General features: G+C 57.4%; 10 protein-coding genes across 10 annotated transcripts; 3 read left to right on the top strand and 7 right to left on the bottom strand.

Moving 5' to 3' along the window:
- Positions 1–94: 94 nt before the first annotated feature.
- CcaverHIS019_0502190 (uncharacterized protein) lies at positions 95–5,723 on the top strand (the record flags this gene model as incomplete). The annotated part of the gene is made up of 11 exons (XM_060601354.1): positions 95–176; positions 295–461; positions 536–604; positions 637–689; positions 732–2,804; positions 2,843–3,108; positions 3,146–4,392; positions 4,433–5,237; positions 5,279–5,364; positions 5,398–5,503; positions 5,542–5,723. The coding sequence occupies 11 exons, from the start codon at positions 95–97 to the stop codon at positions 5,721–5,723; spliced, it is 5,136 nt and encodes a 1,711-aa protein (XP_060457856.1).
- Positions 5,724–5,782: 59 nt separating this feature from the next.
- CcaverHIS019_0502180 (uncharacterized protein) lies at positions 5,783–6,727 on the bottom strand (the record flags this gene model as incomplete). The annotated part of the gene is made up of 1 exon (XM_060601353.1): positions 5,783–6,727. One exon carries the CDS (start codon positions 6,725–6,727, stop codon positions 5,783–5,785), a length of 945 nt encoding a protein of 314 aa, XP_060457855.1.
- A 282-nt stretch (positions 6,728–7,009) lies between these two features.
- Positions 7,010–8,362, top strand: CcaverHIS019_0502170 (uncharacterized protein; the record flags this gene model as incomplete). The annotated part of the gene is made up of 7 exons (XM_060601352.1): positions 7,010–7,387; positions 7,434–7,566; positions 7,600–7,615; positions 7,659–7,865; positions 7,901–7,998; positions 8,132–8,250; positions 8,282–8,362. 7 exons carry the CDS (start codon positions 7,010–7,012, stop codon positions 8,360–8,362), a joined length of 1,032 nt encoding a protein of 343 aa, XP_060457854.1.
- Positions 8,363–8,502: 140 nt separating this feature from the next.
- Positions 8,503–8,739, bottom strand: CcaverHIS019_0502160 (uncharacterized protein; the record flags this gene model as incomplete). Its single annotated transcript, XM_060601351.1, has 1 exon — positions 8,503–8,739. The coding sequence occupies one exon, from the start codon at positions 8,737–8,739 to the stop codon at positions 8,503–8,505; it is 237 nt and encodes a 78-aa protein (XP_060457853.1).
- A 7,050-nt stretch (positions 8,740–15,789) lies between these two features.
- On the bottom strand, positions 15,790–16,647 carry CcaverHIS019_0502150 (uncharacterized protein; the record flags this gene model as incomplete). The annotated part of the gene is made up of 1 exon (XM_060601350.1): positions 15,790–16,647. One exon carries the CDS (start codon positions 16,645–16,647, stop codon positions 15,790–15,792), a length of 858 nt encoding a protein of 285 aa, XP_060457852.1.
- Positions 16,648–18,560: 1,913 nt separating this feature from the next.
- Positions 18,561–18,779, bottom strand: CcaverHIS019_0502140 (uncharacterized protein; the record flags this gene model as incomplete). Its single annotated transcript, XM_060601349.1, has 1 exon — positions 18,561–18,779. One exon carries the CDS (start codon positions 18,777–18,779, stop codon positions 18,561–18,563), a length of 219 nt encoding a protein of 72 aa, XP_060457851.1.
- A 136-nt stretch (positions 18,780–18,915) lies between these two features.
- On the bottom strand, positions 18,916–20,425 carry CcaverHIS019_0502130 (uncharacterized protein; the record flags this gene model as incomplete). Its single annotated transcript, XM_060601348.1, has 2 exons — positions 18,916–19,911; positions 19,949–20,425. 2 exons carry the CDS (start codon positions 20,423–20,425, stop codon positions 18,916–18,918), a joined length of 1,473 nt encoding a protein of 490 aa, XP_060457850.1.
- Positions 20,426–21,522: 1,097 nt separating this feature from the next.
- Positions 21,523–21,954, bottom strand: CcaverHIS019_0502120 (uncharacterized protein; the record flags this gene model as incomplete). The annotated part of the gene is made up of 1 exon (XM_060601347.1): positions 21,523–21,954. One exon carries the CDS (start codon positions 21,952–21,954, stop codon positions 21,523–21,525), a length of 432 nt encoding a protein of 143 aa, XP_060457849.1.
- A 1,468-nt stretch (positions 21,955–23,422) lies between these two features.
- vps29 (uncharacterized protein) lies at positions 23,423–25,185 on the top strand (the record flags this gene model as incomplete). The annotated part of the gene is made up of 8 exons (XM_060601346.1): positions 23,423–23,503; positions 23,603–23,719; positions 23,804–23,961; positions 23,997–24,074; positions 24,109–24,190; positions 24,226–24,299; positions 24,686–24,746; positions 24,787–25,185. The coding sequence occupies 8 exons, from the start codon at positions 23,423–23,425 to the stop codon at positions 25,183–25,185; spliced, it is 1,050 nt and encodes a 349-aa protein (XP_060457848.1).
- Positions 25,186–25,680: 495 nt separating this feature from the next.
- CcaverHIS019_0502100 (uncharacterized protein) lies at positions 25,681–26,798 on the bottom strand (the record flags this gene model as incomplete). The annotated part of the gene is made up of 2 exons (XM_060601343.1): positions 25,681–26,580; positions 26,619–26,798. 2 exons carry the CDS (start codon positions 26,796–26,798, stop codon positions 25,681–25,683), a joined length of 1,080 nt encoding a protein of 359 aa, XP_060457847.1.
- Between the last annotated feature and the right edge of the window lie 457 nt (positions 26,799–27,255).

Raw genomic sequence — 27,255 nt, 5'->3', positions numbered from 1 at the left:
AGCCGAACAGTTGTCCTCATTTTCTTGGCGAACTCTCAACATCCCCGACACGTCATCGTCACGACTGCCCAGAGCCTTCCATCACACAAACCCGATGCCTCCACCCGGCCACGCGGCGCTATGGAGCGCGGGAAAGGACGAGACCGTCGAAGTCAACCAGCGCGCGTTGATTGATAGTGCGTCCGCCTCTCTCCGTGCTCGGCACCCTCTTTCCTCCCTTCTCTTCCCCCTCCCTTTCTCTCCCCAACCCCCATCTCCGCTCCCCTCTCCACACCCAACTCCGTTGACACACAGAGATCCTCGCGCGCTACTCCGGCGAACATACCATCTTCCGCGAGCTGTTGCAGAACGCCGACGACGCAGGCGCGCAGAGCGTCCAGGTCAAGTTCTATACCCAGGCGGGTGTGAACGCGGCTGAGCGCGGCGAGGCTGGTCCGCTGCCTGATGCCGAAAAGGATGCGGTGCGTACCACCACACACCTTCCCTCTCACCCCCTAACTCCAACAACCTTATCAACGATCATTTCTGACTCCAGATTGTCCGCTACGTCGTGTGCAATGATGGTATCCCATTTCGCCCTGAGGACTGGCATCGCCTAAAGAAGGTACGAGTCATGCTGGCAATCACTGATGCCAGATCGCAGAAGGCAACCCTGATGAGGACCGCATCGGTGCTTTTGGTGTCGGCTTGTGAGTGCAGCTGTTTTTTTTTTGCGCGTTAGCTGACATCAGCTACTCGCTCTGGAGCGTGTGCGAGGAGCCCTTCGTCGAGTCGGGCTCTAAGTGGATGGGCTTCTACTGGAAGGACGGCAAGGACCAACTCGTCGCCCGTTCCGGCGACTTCCCTCCCGAATACAAGCCGTCCGTCTCCGAGCCGTCTCACTCTGGCCACCCATGGACGACCTTCACCATGAACCTTCGCGAGCCGATGCCGCTTGAGGGCCCGCTCGAGTTCGCGCGCTTCCTCGTGACTTCTCTTACTTTCATGCGTACGATCCGGCACGTCCAGATGGTGGTCGACGGGATCAAGGTGCTGGAAGTCCGCAAGGACGTCAAGGGACAGAGTGTCGCGCCGCATCTGAACCTCAACACCAGGTCACCGTCGGGCATGTTCAACCTGTACAAGGTTGACGCGACTAGCATGGTGATTACCGCTCGTGTGATGAAGTGGCTCTCGGCGACTGGCACCAAACCACTACCCATCCCAGCTCCCCTTGCTAGGCCCGCCAAGGCTGTTGGCGGCTTCCTCACATCCTTCTTTGGGCGAAGCGCAGTTACCGCACCGAGTCCCGAGCCGCCCTCGAGTCCTATGCCTGCCGTGGTCCCGACCGAAGTAGACGTACTGGCGCGAGAGATTCAGACGTTCCAGGCCGACGTCAAGGTGTCAGTCGGTGCTGCGTTCGGCCGTGAGCTTGAGCGCGCAACCAAGAAATCCCCTCCCCAGCGCATGCCCGCGAGCCTCGTCTTCTCACGTGAAGACGAGACGGCGAAGACGGCTGACGGATCCGAAGCGTCCAACAAGAAGGCTGCTGTCGTGTTCGCCGGTCTCTGCCCTCCTCTTGATGGCGAACACTCGGCCAAGGTCTTCATCGGCCAGCCGACGGGCCAGACGACTGGTATCGGTGGTCATCTTGCGGCGCGGTTCATCCCGACCGTCGAGCGCGAGTCGATCGACCTTGTCGACCGACATGTCTCGCAGTGGAACAAGGAGCTCCTCTGGGTTGGTGGATACCTCTCGCGCCTGATATATGAGCTGGAAATGGTGGACCTTGCGAAGAAGTGGGCCGCGACGGCGCGAACGGACACAGCGACCCGCGACAAGATCCTCGCTCGTGGCCAGCACGCCCTCCGTTTCTTCTCTTTCCGGCCAACCACGCCATCTGCACTCGTCGGCTCGGAGATGGAGTCGGCGTTCTTCTCATGTGCGCGCGAACCGTCAAGCATGCCTATCATCTCAACTGGTGGTATCCTTCGCGTGGACAAGGTCCGCGTCCCCAATGCCACGCTCTTAGAGTTCATCCCTGAGATGCCTGTTGTCACGCCTGCAGTCATGGAGACCGCGTCGCGCATGGTTAATCGCCTGCGCGAGCGCAATCTCCTGCAGGACATTGTCTTTGAGGACGTCGTACAGCAACTCAACGTGCGCCCGTTGACTGAGAAGGAGATGATGGCTGCCCTCAACTGGTGGCAGGACATCGCGAACACCGAGGTCTACAAGAGCAACGTGAATATCCGCAACCGCCTCCTTCAGGCTGCCATCCTCACCACCGACCAGAACAAGGTCATCTCTCTCGGCGACGTAAAGACATATGTCAACCCTCAGAGCTCGTCAATCCCCACGGACATGCCCCTCCCACCAGACACCATTCCGTTCTCGGTTACCAAGCATCTCAAGATGTCGACCATCACGCAAGCCTTTGGTTGGGCTGAGCTCACCGTCCCTTTATATGTCGCCTACCTCACGCGACCGCCGTTGACGGGCGTGAAGGGAACGGACCCAGACACGGACATGTGCGTGTCGCCTATGTTCTCTGAACGTGTCCTCACCATGCTCGGTCGGGCGTGGCAGAACATGAGCGCACAGAGGCAGGCTGAGGTGGCAGCGCTGCTGAAAGAGGTCTCGTGTATTCCCACGAGGGCAGGGTTCAAGAAACCCCGCGAGTCGTACTTCCACGCCAACCTCCTGTTCGATGACCTCCCCACACTGGCGTTCCCAAAGACCACCAACGTCCGTGGCGGCCTCGAGATGATGCTCTTGGCAATCGGAGTCCGCAAGACTGTCGACCTTCAGTTGATCTTCTCCCGGTGAGTTGTTCGTTTCACGCTGATGCTAACCAGTTCAGGCTCGTTGCAGGCGGAGGGTGGTCCTGTATCGACCTTATGAAGTACCTCGTGTCTGTTAAGGACACCCTGTCAAATGAAGAGTGGGCGCGTTTGCGCCAGACTGCGGCGTTCCCTCTCGAGCAGCCCCGTCTCAAAGACGGCAGCAAAGCAGTGTTAGTGCGACGGAAGCCGCACGAACTGTACGAACCGACGGACGCGATGCGCGAGCTCGGGCTGCCGGTCCTTGAGTGGGACGAGCACAAATGGAAGCCTGGTTCCGAGGAGGGTAGGTGTCGATCTCTGAATGGTGCTAACCATTGCAGCGCGGTTACTGTACCACATCGGCATGAAGCGCTTCCCTCCCGTGGATGTGCTCTTGGGTCTTGCAGCAGGTACCCCTCCCATGAACGAAAAGGCGTTCGCTTATCTTCTCAACCACATCAACGACCATTACGCCGGCTTCGAGCCACGCCAGTTCAGCAACGTCTCTTTTATTCCCGGGACAACCGCAACGGGCAACTCGATCCTCGCCAAGCCGGGAGAGGTGTTCACGAACCCCGCGTGCAAGACGCTCGGCTTCCCTGTTGTGCGCGGCATCGCCTCGCTACCCGAGAACGTTGCGAAGCTCAAGATCGAGACCGACCCTCCAATGAACAGGCTCGTCCTCGCTTTCCTCGCCGTTCCGGAGACGGACATTGCCCGGGCGCGCAGCGTATTCGAGTATCTCGCATCGCGCATGGGGACGGCAACTCTCAGCGCGCTCACCCCGCTGGCAGCGCGTGCATTCATCCCCGTCCAGGAACAGAAAACCGAGAAGGGCCCTGGCGTTGTGCGTCTCGCACGCCCCGACGAAGTGTTCCTCTCTTCGGTGCACACCGACTCGCTCTACGCGTGGGCGTTCACGTTCGTCGACTTTGGGTCGAGCGCAAACATGTTCCTGCGCAACTGTGGCGTCAAGTCGGAGCCGTCAACAAAGGACATTGCCCGGCTGCTACTCCGTTCCCCGGAGCGCATGCTTGAACAGGCTGGCCGCGAGCGTTACCTTGAGCAGCTGCGCATCCTCGCCACGAACATCAACAACTTCGACTCGACGATACTGAAGGCCATGCGGGAAACTCCTTTCCTCCTGGCATCGCAACTGGTGCTGAAGGAGAAGCACGGAAAGGATAGCCAAGACGACTTCCGGCGCGACTGGGTACTCACGAGTGCGGGCGACACTATCATCGCGGACAGTGCCACACTCCACACATTCTTCGGCGAGTTCGTGCTCACGGCTCCGGAGGAGGCTGTGCTTGAGTCGTTCTACAGGGCTCTCGGGGCCAAGGCGCTGTCGGCGTGTGTGTCGACGGAGTATGTTCCCAACGGAATTCGGCCTGGGACCTCGTCCGAAGTTGCGGCCTCGCGGGCGTTCATTTTAGAGCGTCTCACCATTTTCCTCGGCTCGCGTCGCATTACGGACTACTCGGCTGACTGGCTCGCCAAGGGCGACAACTTCACTGTCTCGGAGGCCAACGGCATTCTAGCGCGGTACACGTACCGCGACGGACGGAATGTACACCAGCATGTTGAGGTGGGTTTTACACAGTCAAGTCTTAGGCTGACAGGTATAGAAGCTGTACGCCATGGCAACACGGCCACTGGGTGGCAAGGCGATAGCCTTAACAGTGTCCGTGGCCATGGAGCCCGACTTCTACGACGTGGCCAATGCGCTCTGCACTGTGCTCTTGAAGCAGCCCAAGATCGACGATGTGCTCATGCTGGAGTCGATCATGCGCACTTCGCTCCAGTCGCTTAAGAAGCGCGGCTTTAATGTCGACCGCATCCTCAACGCCCATCGTGAGGAGGGTCTCCGCAAGCAGGCCGAAGCTGTGAAGGAGCGCGAGGCACGCGAGGCGTCCAAGACGGCAGCTCTTGCTGCCGCGCCGCTGACACCTGTCGAGGCTGCGAGAAGGCTGTCTATCAAGGGCGCTGGCGCGCCTATCCCAACGGCACCAGAGCAAGCCGTAACCCAGCCAACTCACCCTGCTGGTGGAGGGCTGATAAACGCGCTCAGACGCTTCAGAGATGGCAGTGTTACGCCGAACTCTCCCTCACCGGCACCGGCCGCAGCCTCAGGTCCTGTCACCACCGGCTCTCCTCCAAGCCACGGCGGCGGTGCAGGTCATCGCCCGCGCGGCGGCTTACAGGGCTCCTCAACCAAGCGGCCATCAGGGATGGAGCAAATCCGCGAGACTGCGCGGAAGGCCGTGGCGGCTTCGAAACCTGGAACCGGAGCCATGGAGATCAGGAGCACCAGACAGAACATTGTCTCGCCACCCGAGAGCCAGCAGGACTACTGTGACCCATCGGCCGAGGCCAACATCCATATGGCGTACAACCCTGGTCCACAGAGCTGCCAGATCTGGCTGCCTCTAGGTAAGCTATTCGACACCCTCAGTGAACGCGCTGACAAACAGACCAGAAGGAATTCGAGGGCGCGCAAATGGCGACGAGCCAGCGTTTCATCTTAAACGTCCTCCTCCCGCTGGCTAAAGTGTTCGAGGTGAGCTATTCCGTAGTAGTGAACTCACATCAGCTCCAACCTGCCGTCATCAACGTCTTCTGGGACCGTGAGGGTCCGCTAATTGCCTTCAACCGCAACGGCACGATCTTCTGCAACGGGCGCTACTATGAGGCATGGAGTGAGCCAAGTCGAGGAGGGACAAGCAACTGACAGCAGACGACGCGTCTTCTCAGCGCGGACAAAACCGCGACGCACTGATCTCGTGGTACTTTACCCTGGCGCACGAGCTCGCCCACAATCTGGAAAGCGGACACAATGCGTCGCATGAGTTCTACTTCTCGTCGATTGCGGAAGAGTACCTTATTGCGCTCGGGCAGCTGCTCAGCGACGCCAAATGACCTTCGCTCTTACGCCCCCCATAGACATGAATATGTTGTAATGCTTCATCTATATCCGCTCAAGTCCGCTCAAGTCTGCGCCGCACCGGCATGGGCGCGACCTGCCGTGCGGAGGGACCCTCAGACATGAGGGGTGACGCGGGCATAGGCGAGTCCGTGCCTCCCAGGATGGCCGAGCTGGGGCCTATGGGCCACGATGACGAGGACGAGCTCCGCTCCCCGTTCCCACCGTTCAGAAAGCTCGATGTGAGCGCCGCTAACCGGCTGCCAAAAGTGCTCTTCTCCTTTGTCGGGCTCAAGCTCAAAGATGAGCTAACGGCATCATGCACCGTAGGCCGGCGCGGTCCCCGAATAGTGCTGTCGTTGACCTTATGTGGCCGCCGATTTTCGTGAGGTGGGGGGTACTTGATCTCGCGGACCGGCCCCATCTCGGGCGAGCTCGGCGGATCGACGGGCATCCCTTCTTCGCACGGCCAAGTCCCGTCCTTGACCCATCCAGCCCGCAGGATACGAATAACAAGACCGAGCCTCAACCCCTTGGCGAGGCGCTTGCTACCCGTAAGATTGCGGTGTACGTTGCCAATACCCCCGTGCCACGCGACCGCAGCAGGATCGCGCAACTCATCACAAGGGCCCGAGAAATCGACTAGAAGTGATTCCAGCCGGCCCACAGCGGAGGTAGGGGGCGGGGCGTATGGCACGGACATGGCGGGTGGTGGCGGCGGAGGAAGGTGGTACGTTGGTGGGGGGTTGTAGTTTGCTGAAGAGGATGAGGAGGACGAAGAGGTGGTGGAGGAGGAGGATACGACGGGTAGGGGCGCACCGGCGAGGAAACAGGCGCGGCGATACTCGAAGAAATCGAGGCCTAACGTTAGAGGGAATGGAGGGGGAACCGTACCGGTGCTCGAGACGGTGATGGAGGATGGGCCGGAGCCCGAGTTGCGCGATGAGGGCACAGAGCTCACGCTGGAGACGTCATCGGTCGGGTGGGGTTGGAGGGACATGGTGAGTGGGTGGGCGGGGATGGAGAGTGTAGAAGGGTGTAGGAGAGTGTAGGAGAGTGTAGGGGATAGGCGATGGAGGACGTCTGGTGGTGGTGGCGATGTTGTCGGTGGTGGCGTGTAGAAGGATTTGTTTGCGGGCTTCATGATACTTCGGAGCTGTTATCAGGAGAGCGAATTGATCCCGCTATTACCTTCCCTCTAATTACCGTTGGTTCCGCTAATCAACTTGGCGCGACCAAGATTGATAACATGCCGATTCCGATCTCATCTCGAAACATCACCATGACGTGGGCAACATCAGCCGCGCGCTGCTTCTCCCGACGCTCACGGCTGGCGCGGTTGACGCGATGCTTCTCCTCCCCCTCCAAGACTGAATGGGAACACAACACGCCCTCCCCGAGCCAGTTTGGGACGTATGCCGTCCTCTCGTCCAAGTCCGCGATGGAGGTGTACCCTCCGCCACGACCTGTGCCCGAGTCGATTCCACGCCCAGCGTATGTGCCGGCCAACTTCTTTACCGCGCCTATATGGGAACATTTACCCGGAGGGGAGGAGGTGGGCAATGAGGGTATTACGCTGGGGAGCAGGGAAGAGGACGGTGTACGTGCGGCTGCGCGGATGGCTGGGGAGGTGTTGCGAGCTGTTGGGCAGATCGTTGAGGTGAGCGTTGGCGTGGACTCTGGATCCTGATCCCTTCTCACACCAGCCGGGCATGACTACTGATGACATCGATGCCGTTGTGCACGAAATGGCTGTCAAGCGTGGCGCGTATCCTTCCCCATTGGGATACTCGCACTTCCCACGAAGTTGCACGACGAGCGTCAACAACATTATTGCTCGTGAGTCCCCCAGTCTATCAGAACTAACAGCAGATGGCATCCCGGATAGGTTCGTCCTGTCGCCATGAGCTTCCCTCCGGCACTAACCTCAGCCGGCCCCTCCTCGCCACGGACATTGTCAACGTCGACATCACGCTCTACTACAACGGTTTCCATGGGGATACGTCCGCGACATTCGTCCTCCCAGCCGCCGATGCTGCTGGGCGCGAGCTCGTACGCGTCACCCGCGAGGCGCTTGAGCTGGGCATCTCCGTATGCGGGCCGGGAAAGAGTTACGCTGGTATCGGGAAAGTTATTGAGTGAATTTATAAAGTGTGAGCGGAGCTAACGACAGGGAACACGCACGTAAGCATGGTATGAGCGTCAATACGCAGTTTGTGGGACACGGCATTGGGCGCAAGTTTCACGCGTACCCGCACATCCTGCACCACAGTGAGTGTACTCTTGCAATCAGAAACAATGTTTTGTCTTATTGTGGATATTCTCCCGCGTGGGAATGGCGCCGAGGGTCCTTGGTGGCACGTGTCGCATCGACTTCCATGCTCGCTTCCGGAGCTGATCGCAGAAAACCACGAGCGCGGACTCATGAAGTCAGGGGACTGCTTTACCATCGAACCGCCACTTGTTCAGGGCACGCGGCCGCGAGGTGGCGTTTGGGACGATGGGTGGACCGTCGCGACAGACGTGAGTTGACGGAGGAGTGAGCTGATGACAGACTGGGGCGCGGTCAGCGCAGTTTGAGCATCAGATCCTCATCACCGAGACGGGGGCTGATGTGCTCACGCGCGTCGATTAGACACTAGACAGTATGCACAGGTTACATCCATAACAACACTTCGGAGAAGCCTACTCTGGGCGTGGCCTCTTAAACGGGCCTCCACGGCGGTCGGTGCCTCGCCAGTCGCTGGGGCGTAACCCCAGAGCGATCATGGTTGCCTACTTGAAATGGACCCGGCGCATGCGATGGCTGGGGTGGGGTTCGACACCCATCTGGCGCCCGTTAACGACACGGAAGTGAGGGTCGCGCAGGGGACGCACATAAGTGAGGTTGTCGGTGGGACCTCGGAAGGACCTGTCGAGCTCTGGGTCGACCCAGATGAGGCCATCATCCCGGTTGCCTCCGCCGCAAGGGGAGCGAATCCATTTGATGATGGAGCGGAAGACACCGAGCATTGCGGGTTTGTAGGTGGGAGGAGGTGAGTGCTGCAACTCGAGTTTGGAGTCGAGTGGTTGCACTGGGGAGTGGGACTCGTTTGCAGGTTGGGTGGTGATGAGTGAGATGACAACGGGGAGGGGCAGCATATATGCTGGCTCCGCCTGAGCCCACCGGTTTGGGCGTGCATGCTCCCGGCGAAGTCGCGGCCTGCTCAGGCAGACTGCAGTGTACGCTGTGAAGCCAGGCAGGGTGAAAGCCGTCTCAGAGTGAGACAGAACACTGCACGGTTCTCTCCGTGAGACGCACGGGGCATGTTGTGAGACGACAGAAAAAGTGTTGTGAGCCCACGCATGGTGCGCGTCGTGAGACGCTCCGCGCGCGCAGTGAGGTGGAACATTTTACGCGGGCCAAAATGCATGTCGATAGAGAGCGCAATGTGCTCATGGTAAGAGGAGACGGTAAGAGGAGACGGCGACGGAGCGCCGATCATTCCCCGGCGTTCCACGGGCCCCTAAACAGCGACAACAAGTCTGCAAGTGACAGAGTCTGCGGTTGCTGATCAGCAGTTACGGGCCTGTGCGTTCGACTGCGGCTATGTTGCGCTATGTCCCAGTGCGCACGAGCCCATGTGCGGGCAGAATCATGGTTAAACCGCGTTTGGGACGACTTTTTGGGCAATGGTTTGGCCCAATTGGCCACTGGCTGAGATCTCTTGGTCGAACCGTGCTTTGACTAACGAATAGACATATCTTTTTACTACACAGCCCGCTATCAGACCCCCTGCTTTCAGTAAAGGTAGCCTCCATCCTGAGCGGTTTGTACAGGTGCCAGATTCTCCGTCTCAAATATAGATATCCAACAGTGGATGTGGAAGGTGCTATGCTTCGTTTCGCTCACCTCCCCTCAACAAGCGTGGACCACACCTCTCCGACGGCGCGAGGTCCATTTCGCCGCTAGCGCGACCTCAGCGCAGAAGCCTGGCTGCTACTCCACGGGGTCCACACCTCACGACTCCACCACATCAACAGCCGCGTCTTCATCAGAACTAAACTCTAACTCGTTATCAGGGATCTCGGAGCCGATATGCCGTGGATCTCGGAGCCTATAGGCCGTGGATCGCGGACGGGATATGCCGCCCCTTGTGTACCTTGAAGTTCGGGTCCAGGAAGATCCAATGAGCGAGGACTGGGGCTCGGGGTCACCCGCGCCATCAGAGTGGCGCACGCCGAGGACGCGGAAGCTGGGGCCCGGCTGGGGTCTGATCGGTACGACGCCGATGTTCTCCCATATACCGCGTGGGTTGGACTGGACTTTGGGATTGTGGAGCGGCCAAAGGGCGCCAAAGGGCGTGCAGAGCCAGTCGAGGTCTGTGAGGACTATGTGGAGGCTGCCATGGTGGGATTCAAGGGTAGAGAGGGGAGAGGTAGTGCTCGTGCACAAGTAGATCGAGTAGATCAAGTTGATCAAGTAGATCAGGATGAGCTGTGCGCTTACAGGACGGCCGAGTGGCTTTTTCCAGAATGTAGTTACCAAAGATTACCAGGACGTGTTGACCTGTCGAAGTCATCGGAGGGAGAGGTTTGGCAACCGTTGTGATGTCGGGACGGTCACGAAGCGAAGCCATCAGCCAAGCTCCTATCACACACACCTCGCCCTCGTACGAGCTTGAGTGTAAGCTGATAGCACGATAGTTTTCTGCCTTGGGCCCATATGATGGCGCTAGAATTCATGCCGCCGATCGCGATTCGTCCGGTCCCGGTTGGCGATCTCACGGACGATTTTGAATGGCAAGACAAGCGGACTGAGGGCCATGAGGATAGGAGATGCGGACAAAAGTTACTCAGCGGCACCAAGTCAGCCGCCGTTCTCGTAAGGCTTCTGCACGTCACATAGAGGTTGGCTACTCCTTGGCACTTGGCAGCCGCCTCCCGCCAGAGGCAGGAAGATCGGACTGATTATTATTATCATGGGCAGGAGGATCGGACTGATGATTATAAACGGGGTGGAGGCAGTCGTTGTGGCGCATGATGGAGTGGATAATCCCCAAGCCTTTCATCTCACTCTGTCCTTTTCAACGCATATATCCAGACTAAGCTGTTCAAGAACGCTTAGACGTATCCAAAACATCACAGGACGACAGGTAGGCGATGTAGGGATCGGTAGGCTTGAGCAAGGAAATTATCAGTGTCCAGCGCGGCCCCAACACGTTTTAGGTAGTGGTATCACACGTCGAACCTCCTGAGGCGTACCAAGTGCGAGGAGGGAGGCGCTCGGTGTGTCCTATCCGGTAGGTGCGCGGGAGGGCCGAGCGAAGGAGCGAAGGAGCGAAGGAGCAGTCCAGGAGATCCAGTTGTCACGAATGATGGAGAATTTTGAGGCAGTGCAGCCACGTCACCTGCCCAATAAACGCTGCTCTAGAACTACTTTATCCACATCGATGCCCCACGGATCGTATGCTAACTGAACACTTAGGGTTAATGGATGTTGGCGTTGATAGTCATGCTTGTTAGCGTTGCCAGGGCAGATCGTCCCTGGCGGGGTTCAAACGGTGGAATTCGTGTTTTGGGTGCAGTCCCCCCCCCCGCCATGCAGCCCAAGCTTCGAATGAGCTCTGGCGACGAATATTGCATGTAACGCATTACACGCACCAGCTGAACCAGTCCCACGACCTTTCTCCCCCCACTGTCCTCCGCTTCGGACAAAAGTACTGCACAATCAGAACAATTCAGCTAGCCAGGACGAACGAAGAAGCAAGACGAAGCATCTAAAGCGGCACTCATGGAGCCGAGCCGCTTTTGAACCGTAGGCGGCCGGTCATCAAATGATCCAGTGACGACGAACCCGCGTGAAGTAGTGAGGAATGACCGTGTGTTTGGTGTATTAAACGCGAGGAGGAAGTATGTATTACGCGGAGAGGAAGCTTAAGAAGTGGAGTTCTGTGCTCTGTGGCATCAGTGGGATCCAGTGCAGATCATCGAGTCAGAAGCTGCTCACCTGGGTAGTCTTCAGAACTCGTCACACGCCCACTGCGGACAGGCTGACCGTAATGATCCTCCAGAGCCCCTCCCTATAGCCCCGGTAGACATAGAAGACTATGGCGAGGATGGCGGTGAGGAGGTACCCGACGAAGAAGAGGAACGCCACGAGGGCCACGGTAGCAATGGTGATACCGGAGATGGCGGAGGGAGAGAGGGACATTGCGTATTGGAGTGAGGATGGTGGTAGTGAGTTGTCGTGTATCAAGAGAGGTTGGAATTGAAAGAAATGGCAAAGGGAAGGGCGGCAAGAGGGGAGGAAGGTGTTAGAGTGAAGGGATGATACGAGAGCGTAGTGATGACTAGTGCAATGGACGGCAATGGAGGGTGCTAACACGGTGTCTGATCCATCAGCTTGCCCTTTGCGCGTGCAACATCGCTGTGTGCAGCGAGAACGTGCTCTGCTCAGCATCAGGGGTACGCACCATCACGCCAAAAACGACTCGATGCATGCCATGGCGATGACAATGATAATCAATCCACTGATAAGCTCCACGATCAGCTCGTGGATGACGTAGCAGATAAGGACAAGTAGGCAGACTCCCAAGATGGATCCGATGACGATGCCGACGATGGCGGCTTCGGGGAGGCTGCGAGGAGAGTAGTGGTGGAGTGTGAGCTTATCGAGCCGGGGAAGGGCGGGCATTATACAAGGCGGCTTGCGTAGGGGTAATGGGAAACTGAGAGTTACAGGAAGCTAGTGCTGAGGGGTAAAGATACTTGGGCTCGTCAAAGGAGGCGAGATGGAAGGTAGAGTAGGGGCGAGTAGGAGCTATATGTTGAATGAGTTATGAAGAGAATGCAGAAATAAGAGACTACGGGTTTTATCCAACTTGGGTGCCGGGGCCTAACGGTCATCAAACACTAAACAGCCTGTCAGTCCTGTCGACCCAGCACTTTGTGTTAGATCTGGGGCGACGGGTCTCGAGGATTGAACTTGCCTTGTGTGGCGCTGAGTCTTTACAACCTCCAACAAGTTGCAGTTTCCACCAAAGTTTTGGCTACACCGAAAAATTCTCTAGCTGCGTCAATGGGTGTTTTGCAAATGAGGAAGGTGAGGACTTTTAGAGCTGCCAATCCGATAAAGTTAAGGAGCGTGATGATAACGGCGAGCATAATGATGGTTTCGCGGAGGGCCGACTTTGCGAGTGACCTGGCGAGGGACATGGTACTGAAGGGCAAATGAGGAAACTGGTTGCGGAGTGGACGCAAGGAGCGAAGAAGCGCGTGAGAAGTGGCGAGCCTAGGAGGAGTGTGTGATGGAAAGAGTAGTGATAAACCCAGAGAACGCCATAGGGATACGATATAGTGCCCTGTGGGCGAGGTATGAAGGGAAGGTGCTTACTTGTCGTGTCGCCTCACCGAACGCGCGACGGAGACTGTGAATTCCTCGACGGCAGTGACGACGTGAATAGTGATGAATTAGGAACCAACTTGAATAGAACCAAACATGTAGCGGAGAAGGAGAGCTGAGAAAACTCTAGGAGTGAACGCGACAACGAACCCCGTGACTCCGATGACTGAGTCCATTTCGGCGGGGATGCTATTGGGTGACTCTACTGTATGAGTTACGAACTGTGAAACTGGTATGTGGGTTGTCTGCGGTTGATGTAGCTGTCGCAGAGGGGTGTTGTGTTTCGTGGAGGGATGCCTAATAATCTTGTAGCCCACAATGAGTGTCGACCAACAAACATCGATTGGCGAGCACTCAGGTGTGACATGCTGGTTCCGGGTGGAGATACTGGTTTTTCTGTAAGGGTTGCTCTCGTGCGAGTTTGCGTTGCGTTCTTGCAGTCTTGCATTGAAGTGGCTCTGCATGTATCCATTCTGTCTCCCAGTCGAGTGTGGCAAGAAGCAAGTGTGCAAGGCATAGCCAGAGCATTCATTACAGCTGCACGCACACGCCAAGCCATGCCGAAAACCATCGTACGGAAGGCGAAGGCCCACACAACATCAGTCCATAGGCTGGGTCACCCAGAGGAGCTCCGAGAAAGGCGCAAGCAAAAAGTCCTACAACGGATGCAAAAAAACTGCGGTAGAAGAAGACGGCTTACGGGTTGGTGATGGCGACATCGGAGCCGGGGGGCATTACGAGTGCAGTTGCGATACAAGGGGGAGGAAACTAGAGGTGAGGTAGTGAAGGAAGGTGTACAGTAACCAGGGGTGATGGTGTGTTTGAGGAGTTGAAAGAAAGGCGAACTGGATCAGTCAGCCTTTTTTGGAGTAGAAAAGGGGTGAGGGAAGCTTACGTGGATACATGGTGAGTGATCAATTCTCGCCTTGTTCCGTCAACTTGCGATGCCACTTACGGTACCACGCTTCGATAATGACAGCGATAGCGGCAAGTAATATTAGAATTCCCAGTCGCCGATATGATTGGATGAAGAAGTAGAGCCACACAGAGAAGTTGAGGAAGGCAATGAGGAACAAGGAACAGATGGCAGTAACCGCACAGACGATGAAACCACCGACTGCACCCTGCAAGAAAGGGCGGCCGCAGAGGAACTTGTCTGCCCGATTGGACATCGTGTTGGAAGCGGGAAACTGGTTGGGGGTTGGTCTGGGTGGCGCTGAGGTGGGGCGTAGCAGGAAACGTCAAAAATGTCGAATTCATAGAGAGAGGATGAGAAGAAGCCCCGAGGAAGGTTATGCCAACGGTTTGTAACACACCAGGTGTAATGGCGAAGCAACTCACCGTCAATAATACCCGAAAAGTCATAAGACGAAACAGCGCGGCTTGCCGTCACGCTCGATGGCTGCCACGCGGTCCTCCCGACGCTGTTCCCGGTGTCGGTAGAGATAGATCCCCGCAATCAAAAACCCGAGGACAATATAGCCGCCAATGACGCCGGCAGGATAAACAAATGTAGCACCCACCGCCTGACTGGTAGAGAGACCAGCGCGGTCCGGGGGTTGTAGTTCGAAGTGTGTGAAGGGATGGGTGGGATGAGGTGGCCCATGGACATGGTACGGGGTTGCACAGAGGAAGGTGTACCGGGCTGAGCGCACGGTTTTTGAGGATGAAGAGGTGGAGAGATGGAGAGGAAGAGAGATGGGGAGATCGGAGAGAAAAGAAGTGGAGGGAAGAAGGTAGGGTTGGCAATGCCATCGTAGATCAAGGTATCACTAGTGAGCGAGGTGAGGTACCACTCGCAGTAGTCACTCCATCGATCCATCAGTGCGAGGCGTACCATGGTGCGATCACTGTGTGTGTCTGAGGATTGCTGCAAGTCCTCCCCACCTGCCGAACTCTGTATTCAAGCATTCAAGTTGCTTCAATTCATCTCCACATCGCGTCTCGCATCGAAGATTGTGCCGGGTGCGATCTTCACGTTGCGACGTTGCAATCTCGCACGTCGAGTTGTTGTGGCGTCGTTGTTCGGTACTCCTCGACTGGCCGGAGGCTACACCGCAACTGCGTCTCTTTCTGCCCGGAGGCGACGATAGCGCGCAAGCACCTTGCTGATAGCCCACACGACGCTGCCGAGCGCGTATGTCTGTACCACGATCCCAGCGGCTAGGACGAGGAGGGCGTTGACAACCCACTGGAGCGTCACCGTGGACTGGGTTGCCAACTGAGGTACTGGGGTTGACATTACGTCACTGCCCTAGATCCCTGACCCCTCTCAAACAAAGTACCCTGAAGAGCGGTACAGGTAGATAACGAGGGAACCCAAGTAACTTGGGTCAATCCGACGCCCACGCCCACGCCCATATCAAGCAGAGGGGCGAGGTCCTAGACTAATGCGGTGAGGGGCAGCAACTAGTAGCTTTCGTCGGCTCTGAAGAGGGACAGTCCGTGCTCACGACCACTTTCTTTGCCATCTCCGACCATGTTCATCTCTTCACTCCCTACTACCGCTCAGACCGCAACAGCCTCGGTAGCGAGCGGAACCGTGGTTGTGGTATGGCACGTGCCCATACACGTGTGGAATAATTACATCGCCCTTCTCCTTGCGTCTCATCCGAAATCATCGTACATCCAATGGACAATGAAAAATATAGGTAGCACCGCTCCCCACAGACCTGTGCTCACTGGCTGCCCGGTCCAGACCAGCTGGGATCGTACATTGGCGGAAGGATCTCCTTAGCCGGTGGGGGTGGTGGCAGGGCGCCGCCATCGAGGGCGTGCTCGACCACTGGCGGGACCATCGGCACGGGGTTGAGCGACATCTTACTTTGGCTACCAAGTTCGAATGCCGCAGTGGAGGGCTCGGAGAAGGGGTTGCTCGTGTGCGAACGCGGTACGTACGGCGAGGACGAGTAGGATGTCGAGGGCGGGTGGGATGTCGAGGACGTTGATGGGAAGCCTGAGGGTGAGGAAGAGGTCGGATATCCGCTCGACAAGATCATTGCCTTGGCGTCGTTGATATACGGTTGAGGGGGGTGTGCGGGAGGATGGGTTATGGGCGCGTACGGCTCGACCTGGTGTATGGGCTGATGGTCGTCGTCGATGAAAAAGTCACGTTCCGTCATTTCCTTGCGTCGCCGGCGACAGCACAAGATCAACGCGCCTATGATGACGAGCGTAACCACCCCTCCCACTACCGCGCCGATGATCGCGCCGAGCGGCACGCCTGATTTCGCTGCCGATGTCGCGGAATGGTACACGGTCGTCGTGCCCTGTGCAGCATCCGTCGCAGTCCCGGTCTGCGGGGTCCTTGTGACGGGATCTGGAGTACGCGTCACGTCCGTGGGCGTGTTGACGGCGGTGGCGGTGGGATACAGGGAGGGGAACATGGCGCTGTATTCGGCCATGACGGAGGAGATGATGGACTGGTAGGCTGTCCCACCAAGGAGTGAGGAATAAAGTGGGTCATTGAGGATATCGCTGAAGATTGGGTCGCTAAACGGGTCGTACGCCGATGGGGTGGGGGTGGGTGTAGCCATGGCGGCGGGGAGGGGGTGGGAGGTTGGTGTGGCTGAGAGGTTGAGGGCCAAGGTCTGGTGGTGGGAGAGTATGAACGAGCGTTGAGCGTGATGTTTATGATGTAACCTTGAGGAGAGTCAAGAGTGGGTTGTAGTTGAATGTACAATGCTAAAGAGATGTTGTATCAAGTTGAGGTTGTGAAAGGTGAAGGAACGAGGTAACTACTGGATCAAGCTTGTTATTCGCTTCGCGACCGGATAGTCCGGATACCCTGTATTCAGGGTAACATGCCCCATCCATTCACCCTGATACATGTTGACCCGGGACCAAATTCCCCTGGTTTCGGTTTCACCGGATGCATCCATCTCCACCAAATCAAAAGGCAACATGGCCACAGGCTTCGTGCAGCTGTATCCATCACCTCGGTGATATGGGTTACCAAATGAAAAAAAAGTCGTCCAAGCGCCATGGAAGCTTCATCATCAACGATTAGATATATATTTCCTAATGACCAAGGCAACTGATTGACAGGTACTGGGACCGGTGTCAATCGCGGCATGCTATCAGTGGTTCAACCCTGGGCGCCACGAGAGTTGCTGGCTTGCGTGCCGGGTGGCGTCGTCCTCTTTGGTGCTCCACATGACGTTCATGTTGCCACTTCTTATTTATTAGGGTATGCCGCACAGAGTTGATAAACCCACCTTCACTGGTAGAGTACAAAAACCCTTGAAATTCCATCAATCCAAGAGTTGAGCCCTGTTGAGTAGGTGCCGTTGTTGATAGCCTGGAAGACTCGTGCACACATAATAAATTTGTATCGTATCAAACTTTACTCGCAGTTACGGTATTCTGCATCCTCTTCATACTCATTACTGCAGCCGTTAGGTGATGGTCTAGCTCCGTCCAGCTCCGTCCAGACAAATGGAGTCGACATCTATTAGCCCTTTGAGACTCAGTCCCTCAGTCCGGAACTTTTGGGTAAACGCCGTTAGAAAGTTCACAGAGTTGATATAAACGCCAAGATTCGGCCGCCAACTCTTTTGGATCGAGCGTGATACTCGGCTCGAATCCAGGTCCACATGGGAGCAAGAGTACCGAATTGTTTTTAAAACTTGAACCTAACATCGCTTCGTGCATCAGCTGGCAGAATCGGAGGGCGAAGAGCATAAAATATTGCACTAAAAATGCTGTAAATAGATTTACGTCAAGTCGGGGTGAGGAGTCTGAGCGAGGACTGTGCAGCTGCACATTAAATTCATGTAATCGTCATATACACTATGAAAGCATACCGTAGCAAACGCCCTACCCAGACTTGGAATCCACGGGACGGCGAGCCCCAGACCAGCTGGGATAATGAATGGGCGGAAGGACATCTTTGGCTGGCGCTGGGCCGGCGTCGATGGCATGTTCGACCGCCGCAGGTATGGGCTCTGACGGCTTGTCGGATTCAGGAGCCTGCGGAGAAGACGAAACCGAGGGCGAGTGCAAAGGACCGGAAAAGGAGGATACAACGCTACCGACAATGACGCCGATCAGCGCGACTCTTGTGAGTGTGGTTGATGAGGCCGCGATCGCCGTGGGCCAGGCTCTGACGGTCCGTGAGCCGGACAAACCGGCGGGCACGTACCCCGATCCGGCCCGGGCCGGTCGTCGAAAGCTGTTGGTCAACTTGGATTCGAAGCGGGTGGTTGTCGGGAATTTGGACGAGGTCCAGCCGCCTCTCCGCACCGCGTCTAGTGGTGTGAGTTTGGTCTGCACAGCACTCCTGTGTTGGACCGTACTTCACCATGTCGTTCCAAGCCTCGCAGCTGAGGACTGGACCATACATAGGCCGGCCGAATGACGCCTACTTGGGCCCACACCTTGTAACCCGACTGCTGCATGTACATCTACTACCTACTGCTGTCAACTGTTCCTCGGGCACACTCACGCTCTAAGGATCATTGTGGTACTGGCGGTGGGCCCGGCTCATCTTCGCGCGCTTCACAATGAAGTAGATGAGTAGGGTGACGGCTGAGAGGAAAGCCAGGATGCCGAAGACCAGGCCTGCAACAATGATGGGGTGGTCGATGCGCGTGCCGGGTCGGATGCCTATCGTTGCCGCGGACTGCGTAGCGCTCGCGATCCCATCAAAGGCAGTTAAGTCTACCATGTTAGTGAGCAAGTGAGCATGAGGCCGATGGCGTCTTGAGAACGATCAGAACTGCTGACTTGGGGCGTGAGACTATCTACGTCAGTGAGTGCACAGTGCGCCCTGCGGAAGTGGATTCCTCACACATCTATCGAATCTACAACTTGGCCGCGAGCGCATCATATTCGGCCCGGATCTCATCTTTACTTCCCCACTTGCCAGCTGCGAGGGTCTGGAGGAACCGAACTGCCGCCTCGGACACGGCCTGCGGGTTCTCCTGCAAGCACATATGGCCTATACCGACCAGTTTCTCATTCCGGGCCAACGGGGCGCGCCACACCACCTCGCGATTCAAGTCAACTGGGAAGCGATTTTCAGCGACCAAGAACGCAACCGGCACCTTGAGATTAGGGAGCATATCCCAAGCGCGTCCGGAACTCATTGGCTCGACGAAGACACTCGCCTCAGCCCATGTTGGTGTAGCGAGGACGACCGGCGCATCGTCGACGTTGGGGTCGCCCTCCTCGACGCCGTAGGGGTTGGCCCTAACGAGTCCGTGTGAGAGGGTGAGTTCGAACACTTCGGGATGCCACGTCGCATAGAAAGGGTTCTTGCGCCACGTGCGGCCGGCCTCGACGCGGGACGGCCACGCGTCCCGCCGCTTCATCGCCGCACGGGCGAGGTTCGTTCCCACGTCTTGCTCCTCGGTCGGGAGGACTGCGGACCGATTAAGCGCGCGAGGCTGAATCAACGTGTCTGCCAGGAAGACGCCGTGGTATACGTCCGGTCTGGAGTGGGCCGCCATCACATGCCCCGTTCCACCATAAGAACCGCCCATGCCCATAACTTTCACCGCTGGCGCCAAGCCTTCGGGCCGCCAGAGGAGCTGCCATGGCAGATCCTTTGGCGCCGACTGCTTGGCTGACGGGAGGACGTGTACGATAAAGTTGAGGACGTCGCGGCCCACGTCATCCCAAATATCCGCACAGCCCATGTGCCCATCATTCAGGTCCACGCTCACGCCGTGGTTGTAATGATCGATGAGCCATATATCGTCGATAAGCACGGGCCCGGCTGGGAGAGGCTCAGCAGTCCCGAAAGCCCTGGCCGGCGCGTCCGAAGCCAAGATCCGGCGCAAGGTCGGATGCCAGTGCTAACATTAGCCCATTCTCTCGTTCCTCTTAACCCACCTCCTTCTGCGTTCCGTTCGGGTGGGTACACACGAGCGTGTGTCCGCCAACCGGCTTATCGCGCGTCCATCTCTCCACGCCAAGAAACAAGCCGTCGGGCTTGACGCGCAACGCTTCCTCCAGACTCCACTCGTAGGCATCGACGCGCGCCAACACCGCAGCTCCGACGGCGCTCTCAACGCGCGCCTTGCGAACAGCCTTGCTCTCGCCCGGAATGGGTCGGGTGTTCCCAAACGGCTCGGAACTGCGACCCAAGTCTCCAGTTCCCTGCATCAGTTGGCGAGGGTATGCGGCGGGCACGGCGTGCAAGGTGCGCGTCCATCCCGCCGGTGGTGGGCCGAGGGTGGGGCGCCGTGGTGCCGGCGGGGCAGGGGTGTTGGGATGAGGTGCTAGGGCGAGGAAATTTGCCGGCGTGATCGGTGAGGGAGGATACCTCGAAGGACCCCGGGCGACTGGGATGCGGTTTGGTCTGGGCATGTTGCTGATGGGAGAGAAGTGTGTTCATCATACAGTAAATGTGTGGTTGGGATGGATGTGGACGGAGTCCGGCTATTGCCCGGGATTGCGTGCCGAATCCCAGCGTCACAGAGCATTAGAGAAGGTCCTAATCCGCAGTTACGGCCGTCTAATGTAGGTGTCTACTGGTCGTTGACGGCCGTGATCGACTTCATTCATGCACGCGAACTGGCGTGCAGAGGATCAGAGAGTACAGAGAGAAAAGATCGAGTCAAGGTGCGTGTTGATGATCCAGTGATGCTCAGATTGCAGACAGACGGTCTTGGCGCCCTGCAATCCCGGAGATCGGGAGAACAGTCCATCCCTTCTTCGGACGAACAATCTCGTACTAGAGGCAACTTGTATAACAGCTAATCGCCCAAAACCCATAATCTACAACCACTACACCTGAATAATCTATGACCGCTCATACCACGCCGAGTTGGGCGGCAGCACCTCCATCTTCTCACCATGCTCGACCGTGTATTCCTCAGGAAATGGCGTGAGGTGGGAAGCATGAGCAAGCCGGGGCGTGCGAACACGGTCGGTCTGGCAGCCCATGTCGGCCCGGAGTAGGCGGTAGTAGCTGGGCGGAGCACCTGGTTTCGGAGGAAGCACGGTGTCCAACAGCTAGTGCTGACATCAAACATGGATCGACAACAACAATGACGTCGTCAACGCGGATCTCTTCCTGCCCTCCAGCACCAGCTAGAGACCACGGAGCTCCACCCAGTCGAGAATGCATGGGGATCCTGCTAGCCACTTCGAAAACTGGTCCCCTTATGACCTCGCATCAGTGGGTGATGTACCTTCAAGCGCTCAAGCAATTGTCGACATTACTCCTCCTCCCAATGCAGCTTATCCATCATACAACATAATCATACAACTAAACTATCCAGCGCCTCATGTCTCGGTATGACGTCGAGGAGTTGGATCCTAACGCTTTGCGGTTTCCGTCTCGCGGTCCATCTATCGTCGGGTTTTGGGCACGGTCGAGCCGAGCCGTTGACGTACGTCGCCCACCTCGTCCGCCGGCATTGTGGGGCGACTTGCTTGCTCCTCTGGTTCGCTTGGCTCGTCTACCACCCATTGACGCGCTGGTGCTCAATCACTCGCAAGTCGATGCTCTCGATGCTCGGCTTGACGCTGAGGGTCTGAACGCGCTCCTTGTCATTGGGCCGCACCCTATCATAGTCCGGGTCGTACGAGAGCTGTGGCACAGCGAGTGTCGCCCCGAACTTGGGTTCGCGGAGGATGGTCTTGCCCCAGCACTCGCTGTCTGAGCAGCCCGAGCACGAAAAGTCGCCAGAGCCCGAACTGGAGCTGTTACTCTCGAGATCTCGCTCTTTCCGGACGAGTGAGCGGCAGCGGTTCTGGAGGTCACGCTGCTTCCGCACGCGCTTGCCCTGCCGACCGTGGTACTTGCAGAGAATGGTGCCGGCGACGACGACGATGAGGAGAACCGAGGCGATGGTGACGCATGCGATGCGCCCGGTGCTCCAGCCAGTCATGATTGAGGAGACAGGGCGGAACGAGATGCGGGGTACAGTGGAACGCCAAGAGTGTGGTTCAGCTGCAAAAGGCGATGTTTGGGGTGGACAAGTTGAGTGTGGCTGGTCGCTGATGGATTGGCCAGAGTGCTGTCGAACGCGTCGAGATGATAAGAGCAGATGAGATGAGATGAGATGAGATGAGAAGAGCAACAAGGGGTAGAAGAGTAAGTGGGCGACCAGTCTCGGATGAACCAGAGTGTTTCTACTGTCAATGGCGGAGTGTCGTTGCGTCCCCTGCCTGCCAAGCAGTGTCAACACCGAGTGGGCGTCGCAACACCGTCAACACACCCTCGGACCTGGCGGGGCGCTTCTGTTGTTGTGCTGGAGCCGAACGCCATTCTGGCCATTCTGGGGTCTACAAGGAGGACATGCATGTTGGTAGTCTATTCTCACCAACAAGGGGCAAGGCGATGTTGTAAGCTTGAATAGTTGTTTACATCACCATGTCCAACCGACAGCCCGGCCCCGGTTCCTGGTTCCTTGAATATACACAACACCAGGGGCAGGGGTTCCGCTTCCTTGCCCTTGCCCGAATGCCCATACATCTTGAACAAAATTCAAGAAGGTTCGGAAGCGTACGTCAATGAAACCCAGGGCCGGGGAACAGCCATCCCGCTCAGCTGCGCGTAGATGTGGGGTATGTACTATAGGGCAAATGGGGCATAGGGTTGCCGTTCGACGACGGAACGAGGAGCCAGTCTCTGTCAGTGGGAGGGGCGGGCTCTCATGTCATGCTGCCATCATGCTTGGCAATGGGGCAATGGCAGGCCCCAGGCTGCAGGTCGGAATGAGGTTGTAACTGCAGGAAGGCTGGTGGTATGGGGTTTGTCTTGTGGCGTCTTTGGCTCAACAGAGTTCTGCCCGGTCTAATCCGCCGGAACCTGACACGCCCCGTATTGGTACCTTGACGTCAACCCCTGTACCTCAACGTACCTCAATGGCTCCACCACGCGACCACGTGAACATCAACCTTCATGATGCCGTAGGAAACCCAGTTGTATCGAGTCGAGTCGAGCCAGAGCTGGAGCCCGAGCTGGAGCAAACTTGGGGATCTTGGCGTACATGAGCTTGGCGACATAGCAGTTTAACCTGTGCCACGGCGCCTCGGCGCGTGACACTTTGGGACTGTCCGGTGGTAGCATGGGTTGTTGAAGATTAAAAGTACGTCAGGCCCTACATGTACTCCATGTCGTAGGTCGTATACGTGTCCCCCTCCCAGTCAGCTCATGTAGCATCAAGGAATGGCGAGTAACAACAACAAGCATCTCGATCTGCCATTAGGATAAGGGATTAACCATCGATTATGATCACTTCCTAATTGGCCTCCACGTGTGTTTGGTTCCGCCCTTGACGTCAACGCCACCTGACGCTCGATGGGATGACATGTCGCGACGTTGTGACCATCCACACCTCCTCGCTCGCCATCATGGTCCTCGTACTCGTGATCGGGGACCTCCATATCCCCACTCTCACCCACGACCTCCCGGCAAAATTCAAGAAGCTTCTTGTGGGTATCTCCTCTTGTAGACCCGTGGCGCTGGGATGACCGTGCCCGGCCTTCCCCAGCAAAGTCTACTCATCCCAGAGGACGCCGCGCTAACCCCAGGTGCCCGGCAAGATCCAGCAGATTCTGTGCACTGGCAATGTGAGCGACAAAGAGACACTCGATTACCTCCGTACCATTGCGCCTGAGTTACACGTCGTGCGCGGCGAGTTTGACGACGTGAGTTTGATTACCTTCCTCCAACAACCTGCCCAGGTTACTCAGCTATACGGCTATCAGTGATTTCTCACGAGCTGACGCCAGAACTCGCACTTCCCCCTATCCCTCACCATCCCACATCAGAGTGTCCGCATAGGCGTCGTCCACGGTCAACAGGTCGTGCCGGCCGGCAACCGCGACATGCTCGCCGCCCTCGCGCGCCAGATGGACGTCGATGTCCTCATCAGCGGCGGCACGCACCGGTGAGCAGCGCTGAAATTATTACAGCTGACATCAGGTTCGAGGCGTTCGACTTTGACGGGCGCTTCTTCGTCAACCCCGGGAGCGCGACCGGCGCGTGGAGCGGTCTCGATGGGTGAGCTAAGTCCCCATTCGCGAGTTGACATCAGTGACTCGACGCCATCGTTCGCCTTGCTCGACGTGCAAGGCCCCGTCATTGTCACATATGTTTACCAGCTTGTTGACGGCGAAGTGAGCTCCCCCTCCATCGCGTTAGCTGACACCAGGTCAAGGTCGACAAGGTCGAGTACCGGAAACCTGACCCACCACGAGACGGGCAGCAGGACCAGAGCTCGGCGTGGTGAGGGTTGTACGGACATGTATGCGACGACTGGTGACGTTTGCATCGTACACTAACGGCTAACCAGACGTGGCCGGATTTGAGCGCCTCGAGGGTTCTGCTTCTTGGCTTGTCATCTGCCGAGAAGCGCACCAAAGATTATGAGACCGTTAAACGTAACAGGATCTTAAAGCGCCCTTCGAAGCGAGGAATATGCGGTCGATGTCCCGGGGACGCGCGTCTCGACGAACCTGCAGACCTTTCAGCTCGTCAGCCTGGACACCCGTTCCCGTTTCCCCGTCTTCATTGCCGGGATAATGGGGGTACGAATGACATTCGAGCGGCGTCGTTTCTACTGACCAAGTGTCTCTAACTCTGGCCGTGACACTCGGGAAGCAACCGTGAAGGACGTCGCTAGCGAGTGGATGGAATCTTGCGGCCGCACGTGAACAGTATTCCCAGTTTCAAGTAGGCTCACTGCAAGTTTCAGTGCTGAAGACATGCCAAGCCATGGCGCGACATACGCCCCTCCAAACGAGATCTGACGTCGCGCTCTAACATGCTCTATCCCAACACGGACATTGCTCTCTTCGCCATGGCCGACCCCACCGACCTAATCAACCTGTACCTCCCGAACCCCAGCCATACCCCCTCACGAGATCACCACGTCGCCCTCCGAAACGCGCGCGCGGCGTACAGCGTGCACATCGCAAAGGTCTCTGCGGGCGTGCTCGGCGGTCTCGCATTCATCATCATCGTCATCGCCCTCGTGCTGCGATTCCGCAAGCACCGGATCCAGACAGAACTGCCAACGGTGCTCGTGACGTCCCCGAGATCGCCGCATGTTTGGGTCGTACCACCCGGAGCGGAGGTGGATCTTGCGCACCTTGCGCCGCCCAAGTCCTAATGCATAGGAGAAATAAAACCTAGAAGGCGGTGGAGGGCGATGTATCGAGGTAGGCGCATCAGATGGAAGATGGAAGAGGAAGGGCTCCTCCGGGTCTGAATGACGTCGATTACTGCTCTGGTTTTAGGTGGTCAGTCGGCCATCGGCCACAGGCCACACACCCACACATCAATCTCATGACAACCCAACTCCCTAACATCCTCAGCGTACTTGTCGGCCTCATCCCTACTCTCGGCCTAGCTGCCTTTTATTACATCTACTACCAACTCTGTCGGCCGCGCTTCCAACAGTAGTCGTGACCTGCCCGACGGCGACGTTTGCTTCATACCCCAACGAACGCGCGACTTTGTACATCGCGACCCAGGTAGGGGGTGATGCATCCTTCTTGCTCAATACAATTCACTGAATCGCGGCTCGTGCTCCTCATGCAGCTGCTCCACCACAACTAATGCACCACCTGCTGCTCTGACCCTCCTGCTGCTCTCTCCGCCGCAGCTACTGCTCCGCCTCGATACGCCAGCGCTCCTCGCCCACCATGGCGCGGTACTCGTCCATCGAGAAGAACTGGAGGCGAGACAGGACATCATCGATTGCGTCGTCAGGCCACTCCCACGCATATGTGAGCAGGTCGGCTAGTCGGTTAGCGAGTTGGACGCCCGTCGGTGTCGGTTCCGCCTTGGCCTCTGCTTCTTGTTCCTCCACATCCACGCCAGGCGCCTCCTCCTGGAGGAGGCGGGACGACTGTTTCGGCCCGAGCCACACTGGCCAGAGCCAATCATCAACACTCTCCAACCCGACGAGAACAACCCGCCGCCCCCGCTTCTCGCGCAATGCCTTGCTAACTGTCCCCAGCACATGGCAGTTGGTGCAGTATCGGTCTTGGGCACAGACGGCGAAGGCGTCGAGCCGTCCCCTGGCGGGATGGAGGATGACGACGACGTCGTCGATCGCAAGTACGTGCAGCAGCTGGAGGCGGAGGAAGCGACCTCCAGCCCCAACCGCGCCATTTAATACCAGGCGCGGAGGGAGGGGCATGATTACTAGTGAAGGGCCAGCCACCCCGCCCAGGTGCTGTAGGCAGTGTTCCAGGTTATATGTCGTGTCAAAGGCGCGGTGTAGTGCCCATGGATCGCGAGGCGCGCAGAAGACGACCGCTTCGTCGGGTTTTAGGAGGGACGCAGCGACGGCGACGGCGTATTCGTCTGGCCACTCGGCAGTGGAAGAGGGAACAAAGCGCAGAGTACGAATGTTGATGCGTGGAACCAGGTGTGACGAGTTGTCAAGTCTCATATCGGCTGGCGGACCAGTAATGTCCACGGTCCGCGCGAGGTCTGGGTCCAGCACCCACGATGTTGGCGATGGACCCCACCACAATCGGCGCCACCATGAGGGGGGCTGACGTTAGTTTGGTTTGGTTCCAGGTTGAGGAGTACCTTTGGAGAGCCTGGGAAGGGCGACAACATGTCGTCCCTCAAGACCACATGGCGAGCTAGATGCGCATCCGCCCGTTGCTTCAGCGCTTGGCTTGTCGCACGGAGCGCGAGGAGCGTCTCGGGCCCGGCTTGGTCGACGATGCCGTCTAGGATGTGGGGGTAGGCTGAGGAGTCGATCATGGAGAATGGGTTAGTGGGCAATGCCGATGGGTGGCAACTCTACTGACAAGTGGGACCGCGGAATGAACTGTCATCTGTGGGAATGCGGGAATCGCCAATCATTATCTTATCCTCTCGCTATCGTACTACCATGCTACAGGTGGCATGTTTTGTCGTGCCGTCATGCCGTTGGGTCAGCACTTGGATTCTCCTTGCTCTATATCACCTCTGACAGAGATGCATGATAGGGCTAGCGGGCGTTGGTGGGAGGGAGGAATCCGGATGATCCGGTCGGTCCAAACCCGGCTACTTTTGCCGCGGCAATGGATTTCTTTTGTTCTCACGCCCACTCGTCATCATTCATCTTTCAAACGCATTGTTCTTGTTACCCAAGCTCTTGTCCAGATTATAAACGTATGGTGCGCTGCGTCACGGGATACCTTTGGATCTTGATCATGGCGCCAAACAATAGTATTTA

Source organism: Cutaneotrichosporon cavernicola (genome assembly GCF_030864355.1).
Source record: "Cutaneotrichosporon cavernicola HIS019 DNA, chromosome: 5".
Lineage (NCBI taxonomy): Eukaryota > Fungi > Basidiomycota > Tremellomycetes > Trichosporonales > Trichosporonaceae > Cutaneotrichosporon > Cutaneotrichosporon cavernicola.
Note: the sequence above shows the minus strand (reverse complement) of the source record. Positions and strands in the feature narration are given on the sequence as shown.